The 20,946-nt window shown below is 40.5% G+C and overlaps 1 protein-coding gene across 1 annotated transcript; it reads right to left on the reverse strand.

Moving 5' to 3' along the window:
- Nucleotides 1–12,723: 12,723 nt before the first annotated feature.
- Nucleotides 12,724–14,896, reverse strand: LOC147612031 (uncharacterized). Its single transcript, XM_086783865.1, has one exon. It carries the CDS (start codon nucleotides 14,785–14,787, stop codon nucleotides 13,192–13,194), a length of 1,596 nt encoding a protein of 531 aa, XP_086639991.1. The 5' UTR covers nucleotides 14,788–14,896; the 3' UTR covers nucleotides 12,724–13,191.
- Nucleotides 14,897–20,946: the final 6,050 nt, after the last annotated feature.

The following is a 20,946-nucleotide window of genomic DNA, read 5'->3' on the forward strand; positions in this document are numbered from 1 at the left end:
TAAACCTTAAATGACCCTATTGGGACTATCTGATTTATTGACATGAGGGGAGCATACTTCTTCGATTTGACAAATTGAGAGTAATATGAATCATCGTCAAACTCTTATGAGTTAATCCGTAGAATTCATTTATTTTTACGGTTTTAAAATCTAGAGGTAAGTACCTCTCTTTTACTTCTCCTTTGATTTGGACCCAAGTGATAATAGCCTCTTGGATATCTTTATCTTTGCACCATTCCTTCCACGATAGTTTAGCATCTCCGGTCAAACAAAAACAAGCCAACATAGATTGATTAGCCTCCTTGGTCTCGCAAGATAAGAGAGAAGTAATTATTCATGGATTCAACCCATGCCTTGGCATCCTTAGCAACATCTTTCCCTTCACTAGAGAATAAAGAGGGTTGTATCTGTGTGAGTAAGAGTTTCCTCTTGGCCCCATCATCTTGCTAAGGAGAAAAAGTAAATGCAATTTAACACTAATTTTTTAGCCAAAACTTTCGATAAATCTTGGATGGAATGAAATGGGCAATTTGGTGGGCAATTTGGTCAAAATGTGCTAGGATGCAAAGCATTACTCCTCATTACTACCAAGGTTTCATCCACACCACGAGAGTTCCAAAAAATATGAAATATTTTAACACCCTAAGTTTTTCTAAGTTTTAGAGTATACATAGTTCAATATCTAGGTCTAGATTTTGAATTCTACTTGTTCTGAATATGCATTCATGAGTAGACGGTGTTGAGAAATGTGGTGCCATTAAGCACAAGAAGGGTAGGGAGTGAGTATGAGTAAGCCCAAACATGTGCCAAACCTAGTAAAAAGCCACATGAGTAGGCTGGAATCATCCCGTAAAGTGAACCTAAGGCAACCCATATACTACCTCATATAAAAGGGGTCATTTTCAAGCAATGAAAAATGAAGCAAGCTCCAAGCCTCTTTGTGAGTACAAGTCTCAATCTTGTAACCTACTTGAGTCTAAAGCTTAATTATTTTAGTTTATTCAACATTATGATTACACTAGGTATCATCCACCTTAGCGTAGCACTAATCCACCTTAGCTTAGCACTAATCACATTGTAATTAGTGTAGGATTAATTCACCCTCACAATAGCCATGCACGTGTCTAGGATACCTATGTTTCTCAGCATGGTATCAGAGCCATCTCATTTCCCATAGCTCATTCATTCATTTCAAGCTTAGGTGTTGTTCTTCATTTTTGCATCAGCTCACTCTCAGTTCATTAGCCTAATTATCTCATTTAACTTATCTTATCCTCACCTTATCAACAAGCTCATAGGAGAGGATGTGGGTGTGCACTAGCCCTTTGAAAAAAGAATTTTCTTGAGGTGGGAATTGCTTCTAGGAGAGGAGAGACTTGGAAGGAAATTTAGGTGGGAACTACCTCTAGGAAAATAGAAAGAGAGTAGAAAGGAAATTATATATTTCCTAGGTAGTATTTGAACTCAAATCTCCATGGTCAATAAAACTTTACTCCTCCATTAGGCTAGCTTTAAGTGAAGATAAAATATATAGCTTAATATATTTTGATTAGAAATTAAAAAATTAGAAATAAGGTGTGTGTGTGTGTGTGTGTGTGTGAGAGAGAGAGAGAGAGAGAGAGAGAGAGAGAGAGAGAGAGGTGTCTCGAGTGAGAGGTGAGATGGGAGGAATGGGAGAGAGTGTGTGTGAGTGTAGGCGATTGTAGCTCGAGAGGAGAGAGGAGGGAATTTACATAGGGTGAGGGAGGGGGTAGTGTGTGAATGTAGGTGTGTAAAAGTAGGGCCCCTAAAGTCGAAGAAATAGTTGCATGGCCAAGAGAGAGGGAGAGAGAGCATATTAGTGCAAAGGAAGGGGCCTAGCCCGTGGTTGTCAATGGGGAAGGAAAAAAAGGTGAGGAGTAGTGAATCCCATGCGGCTCGATGGAGAAGAAAATGAGAGAGAGAGAGAGAGAGAGAGAGAGAGAGAGAGAGAGAGAGAGAGAGAGGGCTCAGTTTCGGTGCAACTTGTAGAGAAGGCAATAGAGGGAAAGGCTTCATGCATATAAAGAGGAGGACCCGATATGGCAGTCATGTATGAAGAAGAAAGAAGGGGAGGGGTGTTTGGTGGAAGGCACCAACGTTCAACAACATCAACTGTCATACTTTCGCGCCTGCCTAGTAACACTCTATTCTTTACTCTGTGTTATTTTTCATACACTTTGCAGGTGATTCAATCAGCAATTGGCAGTCATCCACAGGGTTGCATTTAGTGAATACTGAGTACTTATAGTGTGTTGAAAGATTTTGCATTTGGTAGACAGTCATGGCTAGCAGTTAGTGATATATTCAACAATGTTGTCTGTGCTGAAGGACAAACTTGATGGGACTAACTACCCATTGTGGTCCTATATGATGAGGCATGTACTGGTCGCTAAAGGCCTTTGGAATGTGGTCAGTGGTAGTGAAACTCATCTTGTTTCACAACTACCAGTGTAACCAGGTGCTATAGGTACATCTGAAGTAGAATCTCATACATTGTGGCTCCTCCACATGACCACCACTACCTCCCATTGCAAGCACATGGATTGCTTGCACTTTTTGTGAAGTGAATCATTATTCCTCATATTTGGTCATGTAAGACTTCAAAACAGGCATGGGATGCACTTGTTGCATTATAAGAAATTAGGTGTTTATCCCTCGAAATTACCATTTCAAAATAGCTGTCAATTTTGCACTTTGTCAGCAGGTAGCAGAGGGAAAGATGCTTTGATACAAGGAATGAAGTAGACTACAAATGTTGTTCCTAGTTTACAAGCCATTGCCTAAGTGCAATGTACTCTACTATTGTAGGCGTGCTCTTAGAGTACATGTGTGCAAACCCAAATTCTCACAGACTCAGTCTCTCAATCATTCTAGCCCACGTCCCTTTATCAAATATGGCTCTTAAATCACAAAGAACTCTCCTAACCACTCATATTGTCTAGCTTGGTAAATGTTAACAAGTCTAGCTTGGGGCTAGTTAACAGTTACAACCCCATGGATCTCCTAAATGCAAAACACGAGTGATTGGTACAAACCCCCTAAGAGGGGTACACAAACCTTCCCTGAGTCAAAGGCTAAGGATCCAATGGACAGCTTCTTGACCAAGATCAAAGATTTTAAGGAGCAGCTCCGCTAGTGTGGATGAGATATATCCTTATAGTACATTGGTGCCCACAGTTCTCAATGCAGTGCTGGATTCTTATTAGAGTTTTGCCTCTACCCTTAGAAGGGAAATCCAAATGCCCTTACATTTGATGAGCTGGTTTCAGTACTCTTGCAAGAAGAGTAGTCTAGGCAAAACAGATCTGTTATGCAAGTTGGTGAGACCAAGCTTTTGTTGCCACTTAGAAAAGCAAAGGTAAAGCTTCTTTGCATGGTGGCTTTAAGCCAAAATCAAAATCCTCAGGTAAGGATGCAGAGAAAGAAGGTGATAAGCCTAAAAAGAAGGGCAAGTGTCACTATTGCAGGTGAGTGCAAGAAAAAGCTAGAGAAGGAGAAAAACAAAGAATCGGGCATGGCTGTGGGGCTGTGGGGCTGAGGCATCTGCACCAAGTGCAGAGAAGAAGGAATCTGCAAGTTTTGCTCAAGATGATTGGGCATGGAATGTACATTGCAGTTATCACCCTTCTGTTCATGATGATGTATGCATGTCAGTGGAAGAATTGGATGCTTGATACTTTGACAATGGTGCTAGTAAGCACATTACTTCACAAAAAAATTTGTTCTCATCTTTGGAATCTATCCCAAGTGCAGGAACTCTCACATGTGCAAATGATTCCTCATATCTTGTTAAAGGAGTTGGTAGAGTTGTGCTCACTGTTGCAAATGGGGGTGCATTTACTCTTTCTAAAGTTTATATGACCTAGGCATTAAGAAGAACTTGTTGTTAGTTTAAGCCTTAGCCTTGTCAAGCTTGATGGTGAAATTTGTGGATGACAGATGTACAGTTTAGGATAGAATTATTCTATCATTACCTCAAGTACCTTATTTCATGGCCTATACAAGATGGATGTATTTGAGAAGTTGCAGCATGATGCTTGCTCAGTCTCTACAACTAGTGCTATGAGTGATGCAGAATTATGGCATGCACGATTTGGCCATCTGAATTATGGCAGTTTGTTACGCCTTCAAAGGCATGATATGGTGTCTGAGTTGCCAACTCTTGAGACCCCTGCTGGACATGTATGTGAGGGGTGTATTCTTGGTAACAATGCATCGAGCATTATTTCCAAAAAATGGATCTGTGAGAGCTGTTAAGAAATTATAGCTTATACATAATGATGTATGTGGTCCTATGAGGACACCATCTATTGGGGGATATCTCTACTTTGTCACTTTTATTGATGATTACTCCAGATATAGCTGGGTGTATCCATTAGCACAAGTCAAAGGTTTTTATATGCTTTAGGCACTTTGTATCCATGGGGGGTGAAAATGCACGTGAATGTAAATTTGGCACCCTTCATTCAGATCAAGGGGAGGAGTATATGTCCAAGGAATTTCATGCATATATGGCTAGAAAAGGCATAAGGCATCAATGTACAGTGCCATACACACCTCAGCAAAATGTTATGGCTAAGAGGAAGAACAGGTCTCTCATGGGAGATGGCATGATGTATGGTGAAAGCCCAAGATTTACCTCACGGTTTTTGGTTAGAGGCAACTATGTGTGCAAACTATGTGTTGAACAAATGCCCTACTAAGGCCTTGCAGTCTAACTCCTTATGAAGCTTGGCATGGTAGGAAGCCTTCTATGGCTCATTTGCATGTTGAATTGCTTATGCTCTTGTGCCTGAGCAACAACGTAGTAAACTTGATGATAAGACAGTTAAATGCATATTTGTGGGATACAGTTCAGAAAGCAAGGGATATAGACTCTACCATCCGGCCTCAAAGTGAATTTTGGTAAGTAGAGATGTTATTTTTATCAAAAACTCAGTTCAGCCCATGCTTTCATGCAAAAAAACAACAAAATGTATGCTCACAGGACATGTTTGATTCGCTCCTACCTTTGTTTAATGGAGGGCAGCCATATGGAGCAATTGAATGCTCAACCAAGTGCTGAAATTCAGCCTTTGCAGGTGCAAAATCAGCCTTTTGATGAGGCAATTATTGAGGATGTAGCGGATGAGGAGAGAGAAGCCATAAAATAATCTAAACATATGCCAAAATGGCTTGTGCAGACATTGAGGGATAGCAAGTTGGCAACTCCTTTACCTAGCAGAACTCGTGCAGGTTCTCATCATGCAGATTATTCTTGTTTGGATCATGTTCTCATTTCTACTTTATGTAACGAGGAGGAACCTGTTTCCTTTGAGGAAGCATAGGATGATGATCATTGGATGCATGCTATGCAGGATGAGTATAACTCTAGTATAACTCTATACTCAAGAATGACACGTGGTATTTGACAGATCTACCTCATGGCAAGAAGGCCATTGGTACTAAGTGGGTTTACAAGATAAAACGCAAAGCAGACGGTAGCATTGATCGCCTACAAGGCCAGACTTGTTGCAAAGGGGTATGCCCAGCAAAAGAGCATTATGATGAGACCTTTGCACCCACATCTCATATGACTACCATTAGGTGTCTCATTGCTTTGGCAGCACATCATGGGTGGAATTCATGGGTGGAATGTACATCAATTGGACATTAAGACTGCATTCTTGAATGGTGATTTACATGAGGAGGTGTATGTATTGCAGCCTCCTGGTTTAACTGTGTGAAAGGAGAAGAGTCTAAAGTACACATGTTGAAAAAGGCTCTTTACGGCCTTAGGTAGGCTCCTAGAGCATGGTATGAGAAGATTCATGCATACTTGGTTGCAAACGATTTTTGCAATAGTCCAACAAAGAGTACTCTCTATGTGAAGAGGAGTACAGACACATTTTTGGTCATCATTCTATACGTTGATGGCATGCTGCTCATGGGACCCGATATAGATCAGATTTCAACCTTTAAGGCAGATTTGTAGTCATCATTTGAGATGTAAGATTTGGGACCCTTGTATTAGTATTTGGGGATTCAGTTTATGCAGTACAATGATGGCATTGTTATGCTACAGTCTAAATATATACAGAAGCTATTGAAGAGGTTTAATCTTGAAGACTATAAACCCATGGCTACACCTATGGAGACACGTACTCGACTTTGTCTTCAAGATGCAGAGACTCTTTTAATGCTAGTTTGTATCGGCAGGTTGTTGAATCCCTTCTTTATGTGTGCAACACGAGGCTAGATATATAGTATGCAGTCTCACACTTGAGCAGATTTATGCCTAGCCTAGGTACGAACCATTGGCAGGCTATTAAGCGGGTTTTCTGCTATTTATAGGGCACTCAGTATTTTGGATTATTTTATCCAAAGGGGGTGAGTCATAGCTGCATGCTTTGATTTCAAATTGGGCTGGATGTTATGACACACGAGTGTCCACTAGTGGGTTTTGCTTTTGCCTTGGTGATTCATGTATATCATGGCTCAGCAAAAGAAGAAACCTACAGTGGCCACTTCCAGCTGTGAAGCTGAGTACATGGCAGCTTTTATAGCTACAGTTGAGTGTGTGTGGCTCAGATGTCTTATGGCTGATTTGGGTGTTGGACAGTCATCTAGCACTACGATTTTTACTAATAGCTAATGTGCATTAGTAGTTGCGAGGAACCCAGTGTTTCATGCTCACACTAAGCACATTGAGGTGCATTACCACTATGTTAGGGAAAGACTCTCTGAAGTAGAGATTAGCTTGGTCTATGTGCCTACACATGATGACAACATGGCAGATTTATTCCACGAAGGTTCTCCCTCGTGAAAAGTTCGAAGGTTTTCATAAAGCTTTGGGCTTATTTCCTTTTCAAGATTGATCAGCCATACCCTGTACATGTTTACATCATCACTCCAGGGAGGATTTGTAGCATTATATGGTAGTGATGTGTGTGATCGCACTTAGGACCGCTAGGGCACTTTTTCCCTCACTAGGAGGTTTTTTCCCCCCGTGCGTATGTACACCCTCTTATCTACTCATTTTGGGGTGTGTACTTATCTTTTGTAATTGGTACACATTTGTTCTTTCTAATCTAGTGAGTTTGTGTGCTCTCAAGCTTCTCTATCTTGTGTGTGTGCATTGTTGCAACCCTAACCCTAATTCCAACAGGGTTGCCACGGCGGAAGGGCGAGTGCAAAAATGTTTTTTTTTCAAGAATTTTACAAGGTTTCTATCGGAGGATGTTGCACTAATGTGCTACATATACTTGAAAGTTGACAGAGATGACAATCGTGATAGTAAGAAAGACTCCATCACGCCGCTGGCTACAATCTAATGTATGTATTGGAGATGCAATAGAAGATAAGGAGATAGAGACGCCTCTAGAGCTTGAAGTTGAGGTAGAGCTTAGTAAAGAACTTGGCATTGCATAACTCAAAGCAAGCACAATAATTGAAGATGAGAATGTTAGTGGAGAGGAACTAGAAAGATCAGTGAACTTGACGTGCCTAAAATCATACAAAATCAACGACAAGGACTTTATCTTGCTGTTAGATATATAAATGATGTTTAAAAAGTCCATATTAGGGAGTTTGAGAAAATCCCAATTTCCATTTTTCAAAATCAAAAGGACATATCATTGGAAAGCTCTTAAAGAGTAGCTTCTAAATCCACATTCTCCAACAACTTTGGAATTGGTATGCTCAAGATATACCAAAAAAATAGATTGAAAAGCAAATTCCCAAAGTAATGGGATTTTTTCAAACTCCCTAATATGGTCTTTAAAGGGAAGATTACTATCTTGTTGCTATTACACATATGACTTAAGATGAGGAGCATTCAAGATGATGAGGATTCGGTGGATTTTAAGACCAACTTCTCTTATTTAGACACAGTTACAAAAAATTATGTTGGTGTGTCTAAGGCCCTTTGCATCGCTTTGACCATGAGCACAATTAAACATTTTGGCATTTAATCATAGCCATTAAACAATCCACAAAGCTGAAAATAAAAGTTGCACAAATTGGAATAGGCTGAACCCCCCCCTTGGAGTATTTCGTTATGTCCAAGGAGAAATATAGCCTGTACAAGCTTTGAGGGCCTTACTCTCCCCATGGGAGATGTCGGATTATCCATATACAATCATAAATATGTCCTTCATCCAATATGGCTATCCAACATATCCTTCCATAGGTGCACAAACATGTATAACAGCCCACATGGCTCTTCCATATGCGCATAACCTTGTATGACATCCCATATGGCTCTTCCATATGCGCATAAACTTGTAAACCAGCCCATGTGGCTCATTCATGAGCGCATAAACTAGTATAACAACTTGTATATCGCATAAAACCAAAAATTTCAGTAAAATAGTCAGTGTCTTATTTAAGGAAGCATCAAATTACACTCAGAATGGATTACTAACAAAAGAAGAATTTTTTGCTATTCAAGAGAGGATCGAACTAAACAACCATACTAGATTCTACCAAAGAAGAGTCATCTCAAACATGCAAACAGATAATTGACTTATGGGATGAGTCATCTCAAACATGCAAACAGATAATTGACTTATGGGATGAGTCATCTCAAACATGCAAACAGATAATTGACTTATGGGATGAGTCATCTCTAGTTAGTGATAAAAACTAGCAGATTCTACCAAAGAAGAGTCATCTCAAACATGCAAACAGATAATTGACTTATGGGATGAGTCATCTCTAGTTAGTGATAAAAACTAGCAGGTATTTCCCAATCTTATACTTGCTATCAATTTATATCACTCATAAAGTGATTTTTTCCCTTCGCTTTCGCAAGGGAAGTGAAGAGAAAACTCTGTGGCCCCTTGGATTGCTTTCTATCGCATCGTAGGTCACCTCCATAAATTTACAATTAATTCCAATCTATTAGCTTTATTAGCTTGAGATTAAAGATGATGATGGGTTTCTTGGACAAGGTGGTGTAAATCAAGGAGGAAGAATTGGCAAGGACTCTGCGCTTAGTCATTAGATTGGTAAAATGAACAAAGAAATTCTTGCCATTTTTCATTGTAATACTCTGACAGCCCTGAGGTTGCATTACTAGCACTTAAGGCAGTTACAAGGTATTTGGTTAAGATTGAGATTGAAGATGCTGATGGGTTTCTTAATGCAAACCAAGGAGGAAGAATTGAGATTGAAGATGCTAATGGGTTTCTTGGATGAGCTAGTGAAAACCGAGGAGGAAGAATTGGCAAGGACTCTAGGCTTGGTCATTATATTGTTAAAATTAACAAATAAGTTTTGTCTTTTTTCATTGTGAATACTCCAACAGCCCTGAGGTTGTATTACTAGCACTTAAGGCAGTTACAAGGTATCTGGGTTGGTCTATTGTCCTCCAAATATTGATAGTTATACATGTAGAGAAATTTGAAGCTATTAGGATTTTTGGGTATGCACGTGGGGTGTGGGCTATAAGATCATCTTATTTTTTAAATTACACTTCACATGATTTAGTGTGGCTAATAAGATGGATGCAAATCTCCTAGGAGGGATGTACAAAATAGAAGTTTTTGAGATTTAGAGGTGAGATTAAGTTTACATCTATTGAAGAACCATCAGCATCCTCAAGCAAGCTCAAAGGAAAAAGAAGCTGCCGCCGAAAGAGGAAATCATCTTCTTGCCATCATACCACTAGGGTTTAAAATTTATGTAATTGAATGTATAGGTTTCATAAGACTGAGTTTTTATGATACTAATTGAGTTCCAAATTTGTCACTTGATTTATAAATGGTTCATTAACAACATATCTTGGATTAACATCATGTATTCCACCTCTATGTGATGTTTCCTTTTGAAAACCATGTGAGGCTTGCCAATGAGATCGTTCCATGCCTTGAGTAGACCATATGGTTAAACATTCCTTAACCCTTGTTAAAGTGCAAAAGATACCCTTGTTAAAGTGCAAAAGATACCCTTGCTGAGACTATCTTTAGAATAAGATCTCACTTTGGATCCAAGTAGGCCGTTTTTCCCCCCTCACGTATTATAAGCACACGAGTTGGGGCACCCTCCTTTCCTATCTTTGCAATCCAATTTTCTCTCCAACCTCTAGATTTCACGTAATATAGGCATGGAAATTTTGTATTGGAGAGTGTTCAAGTCTCTTGTCAGTGCCAATGTACATTGTATTCACTACTTTTAGGACTTCTCCCCTTGTCTGATGTTGAACGACATTTTTTATACTTGTCAAGTTAAAGAAAACCTTTAATATTTCATGGTCCTCCTTTTGGAACTTCAAAGGCAGCAAGCCACCATATCTCATTTTTTGATTGAACACTAAAATAATTTGAATGCTCTTTTGTGATATTCGGACTCAAGGCTCTATTGATTAGGGTCAAGCTTACCCTCTCTAACTTCTATCCTTTGATAATCTCACAGTCTTCAAGTTTTAATACAAAATTTAATGTACCACCACATTCTTGAATTGTCATGTTATAGAACTTGACCCTTACCCTTTGCACCGTACATACATCTCTAGCCAAAATTGTTGAATTTCATTAGCTTAAACATAACCTCTGAATTGCATTTATATGTATGGCATAGATGCATAGGCTCACCAATGAGCTCCAAAACTTTACCAGTCAATAATTTTCATGCTTGGCTTATGTGATGGTTTTGACAGAGGCAAAATCCTTTTTTCTTCATAACTGTCTTGAATCCTTTATCTCATTGCTTGTAAATAGTAGCATATGCTCTTGAGGCAATCCATTGGGCAGACCATTTTCGGGTGCCCGTCCAATCTGTAGATTTGGACATTGTTGCTTCATAGATTGATTAGACATGCTTTTAGTGTCTCCGTCATTGTTATTTGATATAGAATTACAGTGGCAAATCCAGTTAACCCCAAAATGGGTTAACAAAGAGCGATACATGTGTTAGGATAGGATGTGTGTGTGTGTGTGTGTGTGTGTGTGTGTGTGTGTGTGTGTGTGAGAGAGAGAGAGAGAGAGAGAGAGAGAGAGAGAGAGATGCATGGTAAAGAGAGAAACCGCTCACCATTTTGACCATAGTGATGAGTTGATCTAGAGCTATGCCAACAATGGTTTGAGATGGAAGGCCAATAGGCATGCACAGATTTAGATGAATCTAAACTATGCCCTAGAAGGCAATAGGGCACCAAAAAATGTTGTTTTGCATTTCTATTAAATATATTATGTGAGTTTTTCAAGGATAAGAGTGTTTTTCTAAGGTTTCATTTTAGTATGTAATGATTAATGCTTGAAAAAGTCAATGAAATGATGACCCTCCTTGCCCTTTCTATTTGCATGCATTCACCCATATCCTTTCTATTTAAGGTCTCACAATTTATTTAGTATGTAATGATTAATGCTTGAAAAAATCAATGAAATGATGACCTTCCTTGTCCTTTCTATTTGCATGCATTCACCCATATCCTTTCTGATTAAGGTCTCACAATTCTCTATGAAAGGCTCATTCCACAAGTAGAGGGAGGGAGAGTGCGGAGGAGGAGAGGGAGGGAGGGAGAGAGAGGAGGAGGAGGAGGAGAGGGGTACCTGATGTACTAAGGTTGTATTATTTAAATGCCACGTCAGTGGCATTAAATTAATACACCTACAAAAAATACACAAAAAAGATATAGACAACTTGTTGAAAGCATGATTAATTTTGCAAGTGCCTAGTATTAATTGGTTATTTTTAATGGTAGTTATCCATGTGAAGAATGAGAAAGTGCAAGCCAATATGGCTTTTTGGAAATTGAATGTTCAAACAAAACCAAGGGCTCATTTCCATTGCAGTGGTGGGTCATGGCTACAATGGTCCGATGAGATACCCACAACAAGGTGGCTGAGAAGTCAACAATGAGGCACATTTTGAAATATGTTATGTCATTTGATTTTTGTGATTCCTCATCAACATATGAATCTCTCTCATATACATTTATGTCCATATTCATTGATGTTTTTTCCACCTACTTGTGAGCATCTCCAACATTTGGGATGCTTGAAGAAGATATTGGTAAAGTGTAGAGAAGCCAAGATAGCCATGAACCCCTACAAATGCATGTTTACAAGGACAAGTTACTTGGACATATCAAAACAAGGAATATAACGTCAGATCAAATCAAAGGTGAGAGTTGACATGAAGCTCCCAACCACACTTATTGTATTTAAAAAATTATATTTTTTGCAGGGAAGCACATCACACACCTGATTTTTACCTCCTCCCTTTTGAAGAGTTTGTTGGGTGGGGGTGGCTGAGCTTTTGTCCTTGCACAACCACACTTTTACTGTTGGTATATTAATTTTGATTTATCATGAGATCTAACTATTAGATTAGCAGGCAATCTAAGTAAATGAGCAGGATTCTACCTCCTTTGAATTTATGTCTTCTTGCAATTTATATTGCCCTACTTAGAATTTATGTTGCACTACTTAGAATTTATAAATCAATATGGAATAGTTCATGGGCTCTATGGTAATATCTTGCAGCTGAATTACCCCCCCCCCCAAAAAAAAACATTCTAATATACTTTGTGATACTCTGGGACAAGGAAAATCCTCCAGTACAATCAAACAAATATTGTTTTATTGGGGAAAAACAAGAACAAAACCCTGGAAAAAGATCAACCTCCAATATTTTTTCGTGAACTAGATTTTCAAGAATCTGATCAAAGCACTAAATAATTCCGACTCAGTAACTAGAAAATTTTTGAGGGACATTGCGGTAGGAAAGCTGCTCCTTTCAAATTAACCAATGAAATACACAAAACCTCCAAAGGGCCATCTTAGTGTACAATTTTCCTGAACATGGTAAATCTCCAAATGGACTAAGCTGTAAACCTGCAAAACTTTAGGAACAGTTTGTGGTATATAACTTTTGGGATCTGATAATGTACAAATGTTTTGTTGAACAGGGTCTGTACATCCTCCTTCAAAAGGAACCATATTTTTTACGCCAAAATTGGAATGTTGCCTTATGGAATAAGCTTAAGGAAAAGCATGGAGAATTAAAACAAACATAGAACTACTTTTTTTAAAACCATGGGCAATGGCTGGCATGTTAGTGACCCTGCTGCTTGTATGGTGCAACTGTGTGGTGTTTCAGCAAAATTGAAATGCTTAGGTTGGGTTCAGAAACAGAGGCGGCATCCAACCTCCTTGCAGCTCTTGGCGGCCATCTGTGAATCAGACCTTAGTTGTTTTCCTGGAATAAAAGTGAGCGAGCTTCCGCTGCAGGATTGGTGTGCGGTCGCTGTGGTTCAAGATGCCGTTGGGGCACTTGCACCATAGCTGGTTTGTGCTGGAGAACCTCAGCTTTGGACTGGAAACTTGCATTGAAGAAACCTGCAACTGAGGCTGGAGAGGTTGAGGGCAAACTTGCAAGACCTAAGGTTGTCAAAATGGAGCTGTGTACTGCCTCTTCTGGATGACCAACTTTAAGGGTTTTGGGAATACAGAGAGGCTCCTGCTCATGTGAAGGAGACCGAGGTCGCTTTCCTGCAGGGATGGAGCTTGCTACTGCTGCAGCATTTTGCACATTCGGAACTGCATTCCATGGCATCACACCCCATCCATAAGGGCTCCACACAGGAGGAAACTGCAAAAAACTTTTCGCAGTAGCCACTGCGGCAGCTGTTGCAGCACTAGCCCAAGCTGCTGATACTGCAGCTTGGTCTACATGAGGCACACCACCAGCCATGGCTGCATTGTTGAAGATGTAGGGCCATAGCCATGGCCACATTAATGCCTGATTCCACACTACTGTTGGATTTGCAGAACCTAGTGCTCCAGCCATGGGTATGGGCATGGGCATGGACATTAACAATGATGTTTCTTCCTCAAGGTTGGCTTTTGGAACCCTCTCTGATGAGGATGGATGTGTGAACACTAGCTTTGCCTCCATGGCCATGGCTACCTGCTCTGATGAGGATGGATGTGCAAACCCTATCTTTTCAGGCATGGATGACAACATTGATGCTTCCACCCCTGCCTTGGCTTCTGGAACCTTTTCTGATGACAAAGATGATGATGATGATGATGATGATGATGATAGTGATGAAAGCTCATGGCCCTCAACATTCTTGTGTGATGCTGGCCATGTCTCTGTGAAAGCTTCATCTTTCTGTTGCATGTATGGCTGTGTGCCGTGGTAGACATAAGGTGACATACTACACTCTTCTGGTGGTGTATGCTCCATCGCTGCATAGCTTGAACTTCCCTCGTTGCAACCACTGAACCCTGAGAAACGATCTTGTGCAGGCTTAGCCAAGGCTGCAGAGCTCTGAACTGAAAGTGGCGAAAACCCACCCTTGCTGCAAGCTACATGTGATGGTGCAGCACAGGTCGAATCAATGAGTTCAACCGACGGAAAACCCATACCTGATGGGCTGTCAAAAACACGACCAAGGTCATCATCTTCAGGATGCAATTTGGCGGGACTTGCAGAGCTTTTGTGCTTCCGTCTTCCGGCACCCACCGGAACGTTCCTGAGGGAGCCTCCGGCGGTCCAGTAGCGCTGGCACTTCTTGCAGAAATGGCGAGGCTGCTTCAAGTTGTAGTTGTTAAAGTAGCAGAACTTGGTGTCAAGGCTCTGGCATCGCGGGCAAGGCGATGGCTTATCGGGCTTCTGAACAGAGGAACTATCCATGGTCGGCTTGATGGCGAGGGAAACGTTGCAGGTTGCAGACAAAGGTTTGCTTGCATCTTCAGCAGGGATGGCGAGGGTTTCAGTCTTAAGGACGGGGGGTATTGTGCGACCAAAGAGAAGCAAAGGGTTAGCAATCGGCATAGCAGAGGTTATGGCTATGGCTATGGCTGTGGACTGAAGAATAAGGACGCCTGTGTGACCTTCCAGCAGGAGATGAAACAAGAGTTAGGGTAGGGTTTGCAGGAGGTTTTTTCATTTTTTTGAAGAGAAGCATCGCCATATATATAGAAAGCTCGTGCAGGAAACCGCCTCACGCCACGTCAGCCCGCTCCAACGAGCCACGTCGATGCGGCCTACTGACTTGGCTGAATGAGGTATTGACACGTGGAGAGAGGGCAGCGTACTTTTTATCTGCTCCACAAAGTCTCCTGGCCTCGCTGGGGCCCACGGTTTTCTTTTCCTCCACAAGTTTTTGAACGCCGGGCCTTTTGTGGCCACGCTTTTTAGTTTTGCGGGCCCCGCTTCGCAAAGGCCGCTTTATTCCTCGCATTGCTCTCCACGTCAGCGGAAACCGCCCTCTCATCGTACTCCAGCGTGGCAAAAGTGTGGCTGTGGGCCCCAGCCGGCGAGACTTTCCCGCGCCTTTTCGTGGCACACGGATGCCTACCGCTGGAAAAGTAACATCGCTTTTAAAAAAAAGGCCGAGTTGCAGTTTGTGGCTCAACCTTCGCCACCTGGCAATCTTATCGCCACTTGAAAAACTGATGTTTCGGCCTCCCCCAAAAAAAGACAAAAAAAAAAACCTTTAACTCTTCGAAGGTGCAAGCGTATAATTTTGGAAGTACTTTTTTTTTTTTCAATGAGGCCCTACTCCATTCTAGGATTTTCACCCGGCTTCACACACACCCGAGAACCACAAGGGGTACCACCCTTCCAAATATTGCCCACTTTGTAGGTAGCGGACAAGTCGTGCGAGACGAACCCCACAAGTTAGTCGCTCGATCGATTGGAGTGAACACCCTCCACAACTTTGATAGAACTTGGCCTCGCAAGTTGAGTCACGATCTTTGATGTCCATGGCAACCATCGCCCTAATCCAAAGCGTGAACTTGAAGGGAAAGCATTGCACACTGTTTTGTCGCCACACGATCGCCAAAGAGGAAGGTGCAAGCAAGCGTAATGGCGATCGAACGATGACGGCCTAAGGTGTGCGGATGGCTACCTACATGCCCACCTACGCGAGAACACGCCCTTAGTATAAGATGTCCCCGAGAGGATTTGAACCCAAGAACTACCATAGAGAGTCCAAAGTCTTATCCACTAGGCTACCGCCTTGGGGACTTGGAAGCACTTTTTCAAATTTAAGCAGTTGCAAATGCACTAAAACTCGATTTTTTCTCACACTGTTGTGGCACACTACTGCCATCTTTGGGTGGAGAGAGGGTGGAGCTTGCTTCGAAGACAGTTGCTCTTTCTTTTTTTGCAAGGAATTACACACACACACACCCTTTTCTCAAGTGTATAATTTTGGAAGTACTTCTCAAATTTAAGCAGTTGCAAATACACTAAACTTAGTTTTTTCACACATTGATCGTGGCACACTCTGCCCCATTGTTGGGTGGAGCTTGCTTTGACGATAGTTGCCCTTTCTTCTTCTTCTTCATTTTGCAAGTAATCACATGAACACACCCTTTTTTGTTATTTATCTCACCCCTTTGTGGAATACGAGAGGGAAGGGAGGGTGGGGGGACAACCCACATCCCTGTGTATAGAGAGCCCGCTCTACCACTCATGCTATTATCCCCACCCCAAGATAGTTTCTCTTTCAAAGCAACTCGATCATGAAGGAAAACAAGCAACTCGATCATGAAGGAAAACAAAGGGATACCTTGCATAAATGGAATCAATTATCAAGTGTATAATTTTGGAAGTACTTCTCAAATTTAAGCAATTGCAAGTACACTAAACTTAGTTTTTTCACACATTGATCGTGGCACACTCTGCCCCATTGTTGGGTGGAGCTTGCTTTGACGATAGTTGCCCTTTCTTCTTCTTCTTCATTTTGCAAGTAATCACATGAACACACCCTTTTTTGTTATTTATCTCACCCCTTTGTGGAATACGAGAGGGAAGGGAGGGTGGGGGGGTGGGGGGACAACCCACATCCCTGTGTATAGAGAGCCCGCTCTACCACTCAGGCTATTATCCCCACCCCAAGATAGTTTCTCTTTCAAAGCAACTCGATCATGAAGGAAAACAAGCAACTCGATCATGAAGGAAAACAAAGGGATACCTTGCATAAATGGAATCAATTATCAAGTGTATAATTTTGGAAGTACTTCTCAAATTTAAGCAGTTGCAAATACACTAAACTTAGTTTTTTCACACATTGATCGTGGCACACTCTGCCCCATTGTTGGGTGGAGCTTGCTTTGACGATAGTTGCCCTTTCTTCTTCTTCTTCATTTTGCAAGTAATCACATGAACACACCCTTTTTTGTTATTTATCTCACCCCTTTGTGGAATACGAGAGGGAAGGGAGGGTGGGCGGGTGGGGGGACAACCCACATCCCTGTGTATAGAGAGCCCGCTCTACCACTCAGGCTATTATCCCCACCCCAAGATAGTTTCTCTTTCAAAGCAACTCGATCATGAAGGAAAACAAGCAACTCGATCATGAAGGAAAACAAAGGGATACCTTGCATAAATGGAATCAATTATCAAGCGCAAACAAGCTAGCATTAGGCTAGTTCCATGAAGGCTTAAAATAAAAACCGATTGCATAAATAAAGTAGAAGATGATAAATTTGTCCCACAATCTGCGATTTTGCAAGTGGATTTGTTTGTTGATGAGTACCACCAACCAATTGCTAACCAAGATAAAAACCAACTTGTGTGGGAATTAGCTCATAGAGTAGGGAAATTCATGATAAGGTCTCCATATAGCCATCACTATTACTAATGGAATTTTATTATTGCAATCAATACATAGGATTTGTTTGTTGCTTTGTACCACCAACCATTTGCTAACCAAGCTAAAAACCAACTTGTGTGGAAATTGGCTCATAGAGTAAGGAAGTTCGTGAGATAAGGTTTCCATGTAGCCACCCTTACTAATGGAAAATATCTCTAATGCCTTTATGACCTCTGAAAATTCATATCTCCCAAATTGCTACAGCTATGAGAAATTTGTGTCCATATATATTTTTTAAAAATCCTAAGGAAAACTCATATGGATTCGAAATCCTCCCATGTTCGTCCTCAAATTCCATCAATAGACGCTTTTCATCCTGCCTCAATTTGGAGCACCTCCACCAATGCCTCCATCTACAATGGCTGCTCGACACTAGTGTGGCTACATCTTTGTCACCTACACTAGCACCAATTTTGGTCTTGCCTACAATGGCACCTACTGGCGACAACTCCCTCTATGCCTTCTGTGTCAACCTCTAAGCCAACATGTGCAAAAATTCTTGCCATTGTCTTGACTCTCAATGATGGATAATTTTATTCTGTATTTGCCTACTTTCTCTGGTTTATAAGGTTCTTAGTCTCAAATGAGCATCCAAGAATTATGCACATACGAGGGAGATGCCATTGCGAGGTGGAAGAGGCTGCATCTGGTTCCATGCATTGATGTGTATGTTCCAAATTGAAGGGGTCACCACGTTCCGTTCCATGCAAAGTGGACATCGATTTGCTAATAAAATGTTGCATCGTTATTGCATCAGAGATGTTCTCATGTTCATGCAATAGTCTCACCAAAGGTTAAAATACCCTTACTTTACAATGTTCCCGCTCAAAATCACACCAACTAATTAACGATTTTGAATTTACACTCACTGAGTGGAATTTTATTAAATGTGCAATAAAAGCTGAGACGGTGCCAAACAACCTAATAGCTCTTATAGTCTAAAGTTTGATTTTCCCTTGCCTTTGTAGTAGAAGGAAGGGCACATGAGTCTTTTGGAAATTTGGACCCCACCACTTACATAATTTTAGAATATTCTCTCTCTCTCTCTCTCTCTCTCTCTCTCTCTCTCTCTCTCTCTCTCTCTCTCTCTCTCTCTCTCTCTCTCACACACACACACACACACACATACATTAACAAAAAATTTAGAATTGTTGGCTTGTAGTTAAACTACATGTAATTTATAAAGAAAGTGTTTAGTTCAAATGTCATGAAACCCATATATCTCTTGGGTTGTGTACATGGCATTTAAGTCCAGGTTGGACATTTTATTATGTTAATTTGCAACCTAGCACAAGTGGTGGGCCCTCAACATGGTTGCAATGGATGACTCTTTGTGTGAATTGCATTTTAAAACTACCTTCTTATGTTGAACTCCACTAGGAGAACCTCTAAGCTACCATTCTAAGGGAGACCATGATGGAAATAATGTCAAAGAGGCTTTATAATGACCTAGAAGCATCCTAGAAACATCACAATAATGACCTAGAAGCATCCTAGAAACATCACAATAATTCGACCTTCTCTAAGAGGCTCTTTATATAGTGAAGAGGCTACCTCTTCACTTCCTCTCTTAATTGTGCCCATATTACTACATTGAGGGTGTGAGAAGGAGACAATCCCCATATTACTACATTGAGGGTGTGAGAAGGAGACAATCCCCACCACTCACATGATTATTTTAGACAAAGAAATTTACTACAAATGATTCCCCATTTCAATGCTTGATGGAGGCTAGGAAGAGGCAAGGAGTATCCAAAACATGTATTCCCTTCCTCTTAGGGACAAAGGGATAAAATCTTAGTGGGGATACTAAAAGCTATCCTTTATCTATTAAACCCTCTTTTCAGATATGGTTCAAAAGTCTCAACTACACCTAGCTTGATTTACACTTTGACATAATTGTGGATTTCTATATGAGAATTTGTAGATGAAATACGACCCATGTTTCAAGCATGCCCCAAACTTGGAAGGGTAGTGGTCAAAAGTTATAAAGAGGTTCCACTTTTATTTGAAGAAGTTTTAACCCCTCTATTATATATGTATACGGTATGTGGAGATGCAATATATAGGTGAACAACCCTTTTGATACATATAATATGTGAAGATGTATATAGTTGAACATCCCTTTATGTTTAAAAAAGTTTGAACCCCTCTATTATATGCATACATTATATGCATACGTTATGTGGAGATGCAATATAGTTGAACACCCCTTTTTATACATACAATATGTGAAGATGTATCATTTGGAACTAAATGCTAGATCTATCATGGCCCACATTATGTAGGCTAACCTTCAATTTGTGCTATGCATATCGAAATCAAGTCATGGGATGTAGTTGATGTGGAAGATGTAAGGATCAACATCATGTCGTTGAACTAGATGTGATAGCATCTTAGCTTGCTTAGATGCCATGCAAATCCAAGCCATAGTAGTCTCAAAATGCTTAGGTCTCATCAAAATTGGTTCAATGTTTGTAGCAAGTACTAGATGGTGTGCCGTCTTATGCTTGTGGGAATAACAAACTCATCAAACTTGATTCATGGTTTAGACCAAGTAATACAAGGTATGCCATTTGAAGGCCATTGTGTGCCACCTTTCATATATGCACATTTCTAAATGGAGACATACGCTCTTGACACACAAATATGTGTCCCCTTTCATATATGGACCTTTTTATTTGGAGATATACCCTCTTGAATCATAAATATGAGGTCTCTTATGCATGAATTGTCACATCATTTGTGGAACAACAATGCCTTTTTTTATAAAGCTATGTGATAGGGTTCTTAATCACAATGCATGCTACATCTTGGAAATCCAATGCCACAACATGGTGTATAAATCCAATGCTTTAATTGTCAACAATGTGGTGTATAAATCAATACAATAAGGCATGGTTCATTATCATGTAAACTATGCCTTGTAGTCGTGATTATTGATGGTTGTATGTTAACTCTTTGCGTACATCTAAGTACTGATGATTGTATGTTAACTCTTTTCGAAGATGTGAAATCCCTACCTCTAGCCTAGGAATAGTCCACATTATGTATGGTTGTGGGCCCAATCGGATGTATCAAAAGCCAGTCATAAGCCTTGTATATATAGGTAGAGATAGGCAATTATCTCAAGGGAGTGGTGGAATGAAGAGCAAGCTCTCCTGGTGGTTGATTGAGGTATGTTATCTCTCCACTTGGTTGATTTCATCATTACTATGAGAATTAGCCTTAAATTAATTAAAAAAATAGTGTATATTAGCATTTTTATATTTTTGGCTAAGATTAGCTTAATCAAGGTATTAATCTTTGTAGTTGTTATTTTTAAT

Source organism: Cibotium barometz, chromosome 46 (genome assembly GCF_041138505.1).
Source record: "Cibotium barometz isolate CiBa-2024 chromosome 46, ASM4113850v1, whole genome shotgun sequence".
Classification (NCBI taxonomy): Eukaryota; Viridiplantae; Streptophyta; class Polypodiopsida; order Cyatheales; family Cibotiaceae; genus Cibotium; species Cibotium barometz.

Coding starts and splice junctions, on each gene's coding strand:
- LOC147612031 (XM_086783865.1), bottom strand. CDS start 14,787: ATGCCGATTGCTAACCCTTTGCTTCTCTTTGGTCGCACAATACCCCCC.